The sequence below is a fragment of the Lissotriton vulgaris genome, chromosome 7 (genome assembly GCF_964263255.1).
Source record: "Lissotriton vulgaris chromosome 7, aLisVul1.2, whole genome shotgun sequence".
Taxonomy (NCBI): domain Eukaryota; kingdom Metazoa; phylum Chordata; class Amphibia; order Caudata; family Salamandridae; genus Lissotriton; species Lissotriton vulgaris.
In genome coordinates, this window is record NC_141695.1 from 1324070946 (window position 1) to 1324084434 (window position 13489).

The 13489-nt window shown below is 41.4% G+C and overlaps 1 protein-coding gene across 1 annotated transcript in view; it reads left to right on the forward strand.

Moving 5' to 3' along the window:
- LOC147703605 (serine protease 33-like) overlaps positions 1 to 13489 on the forward strand; it is a 145155-nt gene that overhangs the window by 28173 nt on the left and 103493 nt on the right. Inside the window, exon 3 of the mRNA XM_086931941.1 lies at positions 98 to 263. Coding sequence (XP_086788067.1) covers positions 98 to 263 — 166 coding nt within the window. The remainder of the gene's footprint in view (positions 1 to 97; positions 264 to 13489) is intronic.

Genomic DNA, 13489 nt, shown 5'->3' on the forward strand with positions numbered 1-13489 from the left:
TTGCCTTCACACAAATGAAGACTGATTTCCCAAGTCTCCCTTATGAATCTTGATCTGATCCCTGCCATGTTACCATTCTTTGTTTTGTTTTTTGTAGTTTGTGGCAAACCAGTCGTTTCCAGCCGGATTGTGAGTGGACAGGATGCCTTCAACGGGGAGTGGCCATGGCAGGCCAGTGTGCAGGTGGACGGAGAGCATGCTTGTGGAGGGACTCTAATCACAAACAATTGGGTGGTGTCGGCGGCGCACTGCTACTACGGGCTGTAAGTACAGTGGGTGTAAAATAAAACCCATGCCTTTTCAGAATTGTCTACAAAAGAGTCCTGAAAGCAAGTGCATGGGAAGACAGTGTAAATGACCTGGCAAGCCTTGGTTGCTTTTTTGTTAAATACAAATAACCTTTCAGTAGTTTAAGACAATCAACCTGAAGTAAAATTCAAGGCTTGGAGCTGGTCAGTAGCTTTTATTATTTTGCTTAACGTTATCAAAGGACAATTGGTTCAAAATTAAACCGTATTACATGCTAAGTACAACAATGTGGGAAGGAAGGTCTCTCATTCTATCAGACATGTCACAGGCTTACAACAACCAATCATACAGGGACAGTGGGGGACATGAAACCATATATTACAGTGGACAATATTTACAGTGAACTGACAGATACAAAAAGGATAGAATAGGCCACAGTCTGCTGAATTTCTGGAGAGATTAGTTATAAAAATTATTATTTACATAAACAGTACATTCCTAACACAGGTTTAAATAAATACAATTTTTGATGCAGTCAACCAAGTGGAAGAACAAGGTAATGTACAACTAGGGGTGAAAGAAATGGCAAAACAATTCAGCTCGGCTTGTCACCCAGGCAGACTTAAAGGTGGTGGAGGGCCTACGCGTTTCGAATCCTACAGGTAAGCGAGGATTCTCATCAGGGCCTTTGGTTCAGAACACGGTGTTAGCACATCCAAAAGTGGTTTATTCAGCATGTAAACTAGGGTGGGAGTTATTAATACCTGCTAACTTGTTTATAAATGATGCTTTATCAGGCGCAAGGTCAATTAGAAGGGCTGGAGTAGTCCTGATATTTTAGAATCTCTAATCATATTTATGCCCACTGTCGCTATATTCTGCGTCGCTGTCGCTTTTATGGAGACACTGCCACCGAAGGCGTGGAGTTCAGTCAGAAGCCGAAGCTTAATTCAGCAATTTTGAATTGCCAACTTAAACGGATAATGTACCGCGTTATAAAATACGGCGGGCGTGGTCCGCTAACCAAGGTTACAAACGCTCGTACAAATACACGATCCGTCCATACTGCAACACACGCTGCGAGGGGATGATTTAATCTTTCAAAGGTTCAGGCTGGCGACCATAGCGACGACGAACGATGGAGACCATATTACCTGGAATAGGCTGGAGCCCTCGAGCAGATAGACCACTTCTCCGAACTAACTATATACGATGAGGATAAGTAAAAATAAGGAAGGTAAGCAATCCCAAGCCATACTGATCACTACTATTGAAATAAATACCGCAATTACCAGCCAAAGATCAAATAAGACCACAATATGGTACATAAAAAGGGCAAGCACTCTCATCCATGCACTTATATATTTTTGACGGGCGGGAACATCTGTAGGAAATACCTCTTATACTGTATCTGCGAATGGGTACCTGATAACATTCTCAGTTATCTCCAAGCTGTCCTCATGAAAGGTCAAGGTACGATGGAGCAAGCATTGAGACTATATCTAATCTGCTCTAAGCAAGACCGTCAATCAGAATAGCAAGGTCTATAAGAGTTTTTTTTAAACTGTTGAAATCTGAGCAGGAGCAAATATGAAGAGGAAGTTTATTCCAGTTATTAGGAGCTGAGTAGGAGAAATACCTTTTGCCATATCTCACAGTACAGATGTGGCGGGGCATAACAACAGTTGAACTTGTGATCTAAGATTTCAAATAGGATAGTGACAGGAAAGTTTCTCTCACAAGCTGACGGGACCCTTGCCAGACGAAGTTTTAGGAACAAGACAAAGAAGCTTGAAAAGAGACCTTTTTCTAACTGGGAGCCAATGAAGAACTTTCAGTTTGGAAACCGATGGGGAACCAGAAGGAAGCTTACAGACCAGGCGCTCAACCGTATTTTGAAAAACTTGCAATTTAGAGAGAAGTGACTCATTGACAGCCACTAGCAAGGAATTTCTGGAGTCAAGGTGGTTCATTATAAGAACTTGAATGAAAGTTTTCTTGACCTTAGCAAGAGCCTCTGAAAAACCCTTTTGAGCATTCGCATTATACCGAAGCATGTGTCACATGCTGACCTAATCTGTTCGCTCCTGGAAAAATTGTCCTCCTGGGATAAGTGGCAGAGCCTAACTCAGGAGGCCACCAGTCCTCCGACTAATAGGCCTGAGCCCTGCTAAACAGCAGAATCTTGTTGTGATCTCCATTGAGCTGTAAACAGTTTGACGTTATCTAGGTGGCAGCTTTCCTCATGCAACCAGTAAACCTACTTCTTGGCATTTTCTGGATTTCACGCAAAAGAAAGGACTAATTGAGTATCATCTGGATAGGAAATTATTTCAAAGCTGCAAGATTTATTTATTTGCGCAAGCAGTGCCACTTAGATGTTAAAAAAGTAGGACTCAAAGAATTGTCCTGGAGGGACTCGCTTGTTCAGGATTATGATCTAAGATTTGAACGAGTCCAGTGAAACCATCTGTGCCCTATTATCCCAAACATCTTTAAGCCAGTTCAGGGTTTTCCTATGGATGCCTATCTCCTAGTGTCTGTGGACCAAGATGGAATGAGAGACGGTATTTAATGCAGTGTCAAATTGAGTAAAACTAGTATCGCTGGTAGGCGGGTGTTAGAAATGGGGGTCTCTAGTTGGCAAGGGTTTGCACCTTTTTCCAAGTAGTGACCCTTCCCTCTATTCAGGATAAGGGAGTTATGCTCCTAAAATAACCCCTGCTCACCCCCTTGGCAGCTTGGCTCGAGCAGTCCGCTTATCTTAGAGGCAGCGTGTAAAGCATTTGCATATAACCAACGGTAATACAGTGAAGACACTACAAAAGTTTAGAAAAATATCCAATATTTTTATATATCCAAAACAAGACCAAAAAGGATAAACATCCATCATACAGTTCTCAGAAATCTTCAGTAATCTTAATAGACTTGAAATACAGTTCCTCGAAGTTGATAGCTCTGTCTGGGGATATCATGCTGTCGTCAACAACAAATCCAAACGGTTTTGGCTGACCGCGGCGTTGCGGGCCAGCTACGGTGTCGGGAAGACCTGTAAAACAGTACCTTTTAGAAATGTAGGGTGTCTGCGACCTCTCAATGAGCCCCGAAGGGCCAACTTTTGCAGGTGCAGTTCCAGAGGTTGGTGCAGGAGTCCTCGGGCTCTTGAAGTCAAACGCTTTGCAGATCGAACTCCTCACGTTTGAAGTCGGGATAATCGCGTTGGGGCTGTAGTGTGAAGTGCAGTGGTGTGGCATGCGGTACCCTCATGTTGTGGCGCAGGCAGCGGCTTGGTGATGGTCATCCAGTGATGTAGGTGAGACCAGGGCTGTGGTGCGAAATGATGTGGTGCTAGTCGCGGTGCTGGCAGGTCATTGTGCAAGCAGCGATGTCGCCGTTGCTGAATTGCTGTCGGTGGCTGACAAACTTGAGTTGATGTCTGTAGGCCAAGGCTGCGGTGTGGGATGAGGACGCGGCGTCGTGTAACTTACAAGCAGTGCCGTCAAACCACGGTTCAAGCAGTGACATTGATGTTTGGGGATACCAAGGTGGCATCGTGAAGCGAGGCGGTGGGAAGTGCGGTGCCTAGGTCAGGGTACCAGCAGTGGTGCGGTGGTGGCGGTGGCGTTGAGACCAGGGTTGTGGTGCAGCATGCAGCGGTTCCCTCTGTGGTGCCTTCAGGACACAGAGTCTGCAGCGACATCGTAGACGGCCTCGCTTTTTCTTCAGTTGCAGCACAAAACACAGTCTCCAGTGCTGGTGGCAGAAGAACATGAAGTCTTTGCTGTTCCTGAGACTTCTTGAACAGGGGGAAAGCTCCACCTCAGGCCCTTGGAGAAACTCAATAAAGAAGTTGCAGGAAATTCAGTCCAGTTCTTTTACTGCCCAAGACAGAAGCAGTCACAGCAAAATACTCAGCAAAGTGTAAGTCCTCCTCACAGCTTCTCCAGGTCTTTTTCTTGGCAGTCATCAAGCCCAAAAGAGTTCTAAAGTTCTGGGGTCGGGCCCCAATATTTTGTATTCCAATTTCCTCTGTCCTTTCAGGCAGAGAGTGTCTGTGCTTAGTCCAAACTAATTTGGTCTCCTCTGGCCCAGCTTCCCAGCAGGAGGTGGAGACCGCAATTTCTACCAGACCAGGCCCATTCAGGTGCAAGGAAATCTCCTCCCACTACTGTAAATGCAGCCCAGGTCTATTCAATCCTGCCCTGACTCATCCAGACTCATTGGAGCCACTGCACATCCCCAGCCCCTGTCACTCCAAAGCTAGGCAGTCAATACACGAACCAGCAGAGGCACATGTATTGGCTAAGCAAGAAAATATCCACTTTCTAAAAGTGTTATTTTCAAACACAGAATATAAAAATCATCTTTACTAAAAGATTCATGTTTATATTCTGAGTACAGGCATACTAAACTTTATTTTCCTATCTGGTCCCAATGGGAAGTTATATTTATAAGATGTTATTCAATTAAAAAAATCTTTATTTCGGTAGAATAACCATAAAAGATATACAAACACATATAAAACAACAAGCAATTTATATTTCAAGCCCATTTACTCAAAGTTCATTTTGCCAATTGATGAACAATCAGATGTATCTGCGATTTAAAAAAAAATACATTTTTAAGTCTAAAAAAGTTCATAAAAATGATAGAATCATGACATTACAAATACTTTGCATTAAGACATAGTTATTGTCAGAAATGTTATTTCATTTCTCAGTTATAAGCAGTACTGACACAACTCATGGTATCACACCCGGAATCCGGCTATCATATTAATTCAAATACAGAACTGGCCGTTTGTCATTAGAGCTTAGGATGTTATTAATTAACTCCCATGCTTTCCAATGGGCCCAATAGCCTTTTAATAGCGAAAAATTAAATTGGCAGTATTTCACTATCAGGACATGCAACACACGAATGTCGGACAGAATATAGAAAGACATAATATTGAGGTACAAAAATATTGGAGCATTAATATCGATGTCACCAATATCGACATCCTATTTCCAACAAGGTAAGTACAAAAATATCGAAAAAGATATCGATGTCAAAAATATTGTTTTTAAAGAAATATCGTAAAATATGTAAATTAAATAATACTTAAAAATATAATAAACATAGTTAAAATGTTTATACTATTTAAAATGAATAAGTAACATACATAATTTAATAACAAACTAATTAAACATATACATATAATATACATATAATATATAATATACTTAATAATCAGTTGTAATAATTATTTTAATAAATTGTAAATAATTAAAAAATAGTATACATTACAAATTCAGCTATACACATAAAATATTAACATAAATAAAAAATAAATTAAATAATTACGCAAAACAAATTAACATTTTTTTATTTACTTTTAATAATTTTAAAATTAATTATATACTACATTAGCTAAAACTATACTAAATATATTAAATAACAGAGGGAGTAAAATACTATTATAACTCCCAAAAAAAACAACAGTAAGTAAAATGTTGGATAGCATAGAGGAAAAAAATACTATTCCCACTCCAAAGAGAGCAACAGTAGGGAAAGTGTTGGATAGCGTATGGGTAAAAATTACTATTCCCACTCCAAAGAGTGCAACAGTAGGGAAAGTGTTGGTTACCGTAGTGGTAAAAATTACTATTCCCACTCCAGAGAGTGCAACAGTAGGGAAAGTGTTGGATAGCGTAGAGGTAAAAATTACTATTCCCACTCCAGAGAGTGCAACAGTAGGGAAAGTGTTGGATAGAGTGGGGGTAAAATTACTATTCCAACTCCAGAGAGTGCAACAGTAGGGAAAGTGTTGGATAGTGTATAAGTTAAAAATAACATACTTATAAATAAACTAATATTTAAAAATATTTTAAAAATTATTAAATAAATCTAAACTATTTACAAATACCAATACATAATTATTAAAAACATAATTACCAATGAATAATTAAGTAAAAATAAATTTATAAATACCAATCATTAATAATTAATTACCAATTAATAATTAAACACCAATAATATAATTAACAAAAACAATTATTTAAAATACATTATTACTTAATTACATTTAAATTACTTCCCACCCTATGAACCCACAACTCTCTACAGGACATAATTACCAATTAATCAATTAAATTAAATTAAATTAATTACCAATTAATAAAAATTAATTACCAATTAGTTAAAATTATTTTATAATTCCTAAAAATGAACAATTAATTCATTATAATTAACTTACTTCCCACCCTATTCCCCTATATACCCACAACCCGCTATGGTACTAAAATACAAACTTTAATTAAAATACATTAAAAAAAGAAAAATACATTAAAATCATATAAAAATCAATATTACTAACATCAGTATTAGTAACATCGATATTACTAACATCAATACTAACAAAATCGATATTACTTACCTTCAAAATTCTGTCCATTCGAAATTAAAAATATCGATATTACTTACCTTCTATATTCTGTCCCTTCAATATTTAAACATCGACATTAATGTATGTCGATATTTTAAAATCAATATTTTGTCTGCCTACCGCCACACACATCAGGATATGTCCTACCTTTCATATACACTAAACCCTGCCCACAGGGGTACCTTGGGCCTACCTTAGGGGTGACTCACATGTAAGAAAAGGGAATGTCAGGGCCTGGCAAGTTTGTTTACACAGACACTGCAGTGGCAGGGATGAGTTTACATTTGAAGGGCTGCTTGTGAGGCTGGAACAACCATTGCTGCAAGCCGACTAGCATCATTGAATTTACATGCCCTGGGCACACACAGTGCACTGTACTAGGGACTGACTAGTAAATCAAATTAACAATCATGGAATCATCAATCCATAACCACAATTTACAACAGGAGCCCTTGCACAACAGAGCCAAAACCTGGAGGTCAGAAAGCATAAAGACAGGGGATACACGCCAAAAGATGCCAAGTCTAACACATGTCCCCACCAGCTGAAAGTAGGGATTGCTACCCAACCTCTTGCGAGTTCTCTTCACTAAGGCGGAAGAACCTGGACAGGCTATCAGCTTTGGCGTGTTCTGTGCCAGGGCGGTGTTCCACCATAAAGTCCATTCCCTTTAGGGAAATGGTCCATCTCAACATTTTCGTATTTTCGCTCCTCATTTGCATCAACCATCTGAGGGGCCTGTGGTATGTCTGAACTCGGAAGTGAGTCCCAAACAGGTAGGGTCCTAGCTTCTTCAGTGCCCAGACCACAACAAAAACTGCTTTCTATGTCCCTCCACATATGTCCCCTGGGGAGTAGTCTCCTGCTAAGGAAGACTACAGGCTTATCTAGACCATCATCGTCCAGCTATGAGAGCCCCGCTCCCACACTATGCTCTGAAGCATCAGTCTGCACTACGTATTCCTTGAAGAAGTCTGGTGCCTTGAGCTGTGAAATGCCTGCCTTCAGGGCATCAAAAGCTTTCCGCAGGCATCAGTCCTGATCACCTTCCTGGGCTGATTCCTTGAAGTCCACTCTGTTAAGGGGGCAACAATTGTGCCTTAGCCCTTTATAAACCTCCTGTAGTAACCAGTGAGACCTTTAAAAGGCTCTCACCTCTATCTGGGTCTTAGGGGGGGCTCTCAAGCCAGAATAGTGTCAATTTTGGTAGGTCAGAAAGATAAAAGACAGGGGAAACATGCTAAAAGATGTCAAGTCTAACAGCAGGCATCTAGAAATAGTTTAATGGAGTCAAGAACAGCCACCAATGCAGTTTCTGTACCGTGAAAGACCCTACAACCCGATTGCCAGGAATCCAATAGAAGGGTGATCATCTAGGTAAGAAGAGAGTTGTTATTTCGCCAGAGCCTCCAAACTCTTACCTAGTAAAGGAAGGAAAGAAATAGGCTGATAATTGGTGAGCTCTTTAGAGTCCGCATTGGGCTTTTTCAAAATTCATCCCAAAGGCTTTGTTGCTGAATTGAAAGAAAGGTTAAACAAGGATTTCATGGAAGGCAAAATAAGGTTGATTGTGGTCAGAAGGGGAACCTGATTTAACTGAAATCAACATTTTTGACACTTGCCTCTGAGTGTTAGACTCAAACTCCCTGAATGAAGACAAGGGGGGGGGGGGTTGTAAAGAGAAGCTTGTGTGGGTGAAGCTACCAGTAATCATGTTAAATTGGAGAATTCCAATACATTTTCTTAATTTTGCCCCTTAAAGTGATCTGCAAGTGAGTCACATAGTAATTGTGAAGCAGGAATAATGGTTATGCAAGCGTGATGCTTTGTAAAATCATTTAGTACTTTAAACAATTCTTTAACAGAGTTACAGGATTTGTCAATTCTATTGTTTGTGTATAATCTTCTGGCTTTTCTAAACTTCCTATGAAGATTCCGTAATGCAAGTCTGTCTGCTTTTTCTATCAGTAGTAGATTTTGTGGCACACCATCTACTCTCCAGACTTCTGCAGACCGTTTGTTCAGCTTTCATTTCCTCTGAATATCAAGGGATGTGGTATCTGACAGAGTAAAGGGAGCACTGTTTAAGGTTGGCAACTTTGTTTAAAGTATGAGGAAAAGAGATTTGATGGTCAGCAAAGGCAATATTAATATCTTGAGTGTTTTCTATATTTGGGGCAAGAAAGATTGATGTAAAGGAAATGGAGGTAACCTTTTCCTAGGGCCTTGCCATTCTTTTACCAGCCCTCAAGCGATTAAAGTGATCACCCTTATTTGGGAAGTGAAAACTATTTAAGTAATGACACATCAATAATAAGGGCTTGAGCGGATCAAATAGAAGATATTGAAAGTTGGTAAACACATGGTCTAACGTCTAACATGTGGCCAGCTATATGTGTAGGGCCAATAGTTTTCTGATATAACCATAGTATCTCATGATCAGTAAGCAGAAGTGATCCCTCCCTTTTGGAGACCATTCAGCATAATAGTAAGTCGCCCAACAGGAGGAGATCATCCATAGCAAATGTATGTGGTGCCAAACATTCAAACAACCTGTGACTCAAGTCTTTCTTAGGTCTGGGAGGGCTGTGGACGATATTCATAACATTGTTTTATAACTATTTGCAACATCGCAATTCGTATTTAAGCATGCAGTAGATGGCACAGTGGCTACTGATAGACCTAGCAAGCTAAATGGAAAGTGAAACTCCTAGGGGCATATGCATAAAAAATCGTTTTGCGAGTCCTTCATAGCGATTCTTTTTGCGAATCGCTATTAAGGACTTGCAAAATGAAATGTATGTAGGTTTCGCAATATTAATTGCGATTCCTACTTATTCCTTAATTGCAATTCGCAAATTGCGATTCGCAATTAAGGAATACCTTCCCATGAATTCCTATGGGCCTGGAGGCCCATAGGAAGGAATGGAAAGACATTCGCAATTTGCGAGTGCCAATTAGGTCCTCACAAATTACAAATGTAATTTCAAGGGTGCGAGGGTGTCAAAAGGACACCCTGTTGCACCCCTGAAATATGCTTGGGTGCGCAAGTGGTGCACAATCATGCCCTAAGGGCATGTATGTGCGCCACATGGCACTTTGAAAAATGCAAAAAGTGAATTTTTCTAGGAAACTGCAAATTACCACCAGCTTGAAGTAAATGGTAATATGCGATTTCTTGAGGCAAATACGCACAACTTGGGTGCTTCCAGAATTGCATTTAAGGAAATCACCATTTGTTATTCCTTAAATGCATTCGCAAAATAGGGAATCGCAAATTTTGCGATTCCCTGTTTTGCGAGGGCCTTTTGAGATGATACAACCCAAAAGGCTTTTTCCCATTCGCAAACGGGCCAATTCTAAGAATAGGCCCATTTGCGAATGGGAAAAAGGCTTGATACATATGTCCCTTAGTGGATGATTTGGAGAAAAACATGGAGAGCTACAATATCAGTCTCAAGGCATGGGCACAACAGAAGCACTAAGCTTGTGTCCGTGTAGGGCTAAATAGTTTTAAAATAAAATATGCAAACACATTCCTGACAAAGACTAAATATATTTAAAAGATACTCACAGATAGCATAATACTTTGAAGGCTTTACCAATTTTTGGAATAATAATCTTTTATGGGATGCCATGTCCGAACTTTAGGACAGAAATCATGCTCTCTGCTTGCAAGCTATTGCTTCTGAATGTAATTTTTTGAGACCAAAACTAGTTCTTAGTAGTGTAACTCAAAATGATGTCACCCCCAGCAGAATTTTATGAGGGGCCCCTGAGTCTTCTACATCTCACAGGTATGCATTGGTTTTGGGCTAGTTCTGGGACCTCTGAAGAGCTGTGACGCCCCAACCCCCAACTGCAGGGGCCAGTCTTATGCCCCTGTCATAGTTATGCACACTCTGCTTTTTCTATGCATGAGGTGCTGCTGAAGACTGCCTTTGTGTGCACATGGTGGTAGTAGCTTTTTTAAAATAAGATTTGAAATGGTAAAAGTACACCTTAAGGGCATCCTACATTCCCCAGTAAATCTCATCCTAGGCCTGAAGAAACATGATGACGTCACCATTCGCATGATAGAACTTCATTGACTTCCCTAGCTACTCTGCCCCCAACTTCAAAACTAACTGCATCTTTTTCAAAGCCACTGTCGGTGAGGCGTACAAATAAAAAAAAGGAGCAGGCCTTTTAGATTTATGCACCCAGGATCTAGAACAACATCCCTGTATCCATCAGAACCCCCTCAGTGCTACTATAATTTAGGAAAGGGTTGAAGATGCACTTCTTTAACCCTTTCGATGCTGATGACGAGCTCAGCTCGTCATGATGCACAGTTGAGCTGTGCTGATGACGAGCTGAGCTCGTCATAAATAAAGTAAAACAGCAATTTCCAGCACACAGCGGGAAAACGCCTAGCAGCCAAGGTGTTAAATAATTCTACATCACAATGCATTACCCACCTGCAAACCAGCTACATCTTCTATCACTCATTGACATGATGCTTGTCTTTGCTGCCTTTTGGCTAGGTTTGTGCTAGAGAAATGTCACATAAATACACACATACCTGCATGCATGCAGCATGTTGAATAAGGTTTGACAATACAGTGGATGCATGGTTCATCAAATGTAATTGCATAGAAGTGTGCTTGTTAAGTGTAAGACTAGGAACAGTCACACATGCAGGGGCTTAACATTATTCGAGGTGGAAATCCTCCATTGATGTGCATCGCTGGGGTCCACTATTTGTAAGAAGTGCACTCAAGAAGCATTAGAGACAGAATCGATTGGCGTGCTGTTAAACAACCATGGCAGTGTTCTATGGAGTCTAACTAGAAGCAGCAGAGGACTCTCCCATTGGAGGTACTGTTAAACTACAAAGGAAGTACTGTAAGAAGTTCTGTTATCCCAATAGGAACACACAGCCATTGCGTAGAACCCGTTCTTAAGCCACTAAGGGAGTACAGTTTGACACCCCAATGAATGATGGGGAACCGTCCCATTGAAGACCCTATTAAACTAGCCAAGATGTACAAGTTGGAGTCTACCCAGGAGCGACAGATGACCAACCCACTGTAGGCACTGTTAAACTGCCAAGGGAACTTTGTTTGTCTGCTTATGCGTGACAAAGGACCACCCCATTGGCGTCACTGTTAGAACACCACTACTAGGAACCAGTGGAAACAGTAAAAACTATGTGGTTTGAAGAATTGCAAAAAGCCCATCAACGGAAGCACTCTTAAGCAACTAAAGAGCACTGTTAGGTGAGCAGTGAGTCACCCAAGTGCAAAGAAGACCAATGCCAGGAAGCCTTGTAAATCACACAGTGAACATTAGACGAAGTAATCATCAGCGACAGAGAGCCTAGGCTAAATGTATCCTAAATTAAATGAGAAAGTTGGGGGACCCCAAGAAGATTTAAAGTGCAAGATTTTGGTTTGCCATCTTACATCTACAATTAGCGTTTCAAATTGTGAGTTACAGATTGGGGGTCAACTTTGAGGCAGGACTGTCAACAATTGGTCAGTTTAGCTGGTGTTTAGGGGTAAGGTTCATTATTTCAATGTTATTCATGACCTGACTTAAAGCGATTAGGACTCAAATAAGGTCTGCGAGCTCCAAAGTCAAGATGACAATCAGACGATGCTACTGGGGCTCCAGCATCAAGAACCCTAGTCCTAATGGCTCACTGTTCTGCTTTGACTTAAATGTGGTTGCCGGAGGGACCACTGCTTTCAGGTTTCACCGCAACCCTGAGAGGAGGCGAGCTGTGTTCATCAGCCCTACTTAGCGCAGCTTCTGTTCCCGCAGAGTGGGACATGCTTACTGGTGGGATCATTGTTTTCAGGTGACACTGCAGTCCTGAGAGGGAATGGGCTGTTGTCATCAGCGCCACTTACCACATATTCAGTTCCCACAGTGTGGGATGCACTTGCTGGAGGGAACACAGGTTCCAAGTTTCTTTGCAACCCTGAGAGGATGAAGGATGTCTTAGCATGGCTTTCAATCAATCAGGGGATTTATAAAGCGCGCTACTCCCCCATGAGGGTCTGAAGCCGCTGGGAGGGGGGGTGCAGCTCTGGTTCAATCGAAGAGACAGGTCTTGAGGTTCTTCCTGAAGGTGTGGAGGGTGGGAGAGTGTCTGATGTTCACTGGGAGCTCGTTTCAGGCTTTGGCTGTGACATGTGAGAAAGCTCTACCTCCTGCTCTGGTTCTGCAAATGCGAGGGTCTCTATGAGGGCGAGGTCTGCACAGCGAAGGTTCCTCTTGGGTACGTGGAAGGAGACTCTTTAGTTGAGGTATTTGGTTCTGATATTGTGGAGGGATTTTTAGGCGTGGGCGAGCAATGAGTGGCTTCAGTTCTTGCAGTGCAGGAAACACTTGCTGGAAGGACCACTGGTCCCAGACTTCACTTCAGCCCTGAGAGGAGATGGGCTGTCTATATCAGCGCTACTTAGCACAGGTTCAGTTCCCACAGTGTGGGATGCACTTGCAGGAGGCACCACAGGTTCTCAGCATTGCTGCTGCCCTGAGTGAAGGCAGTCTGCCTTCATCAGTGCTACTTAGCGCAGCTTCAGTTTCATTAGTGCGGGAAGTGAGCCTCATTGTGCCCATCACTGCCCGGAGGACGTTGGGCTGGTCACTTCCCTTGGATTTATTCTAAGTAAGTAGAAATTCAATTTCTACAAATTGGCAAGAGGAAGACACCTGTGTTGAAGAGGAAGAATGAGCAGCACCTGTGACTTCCATTGCATCCTATTTTACTACTGCCATGAGTGTCCTAACCTCTGAAATAGGGATAGTCAAAGAGCGACT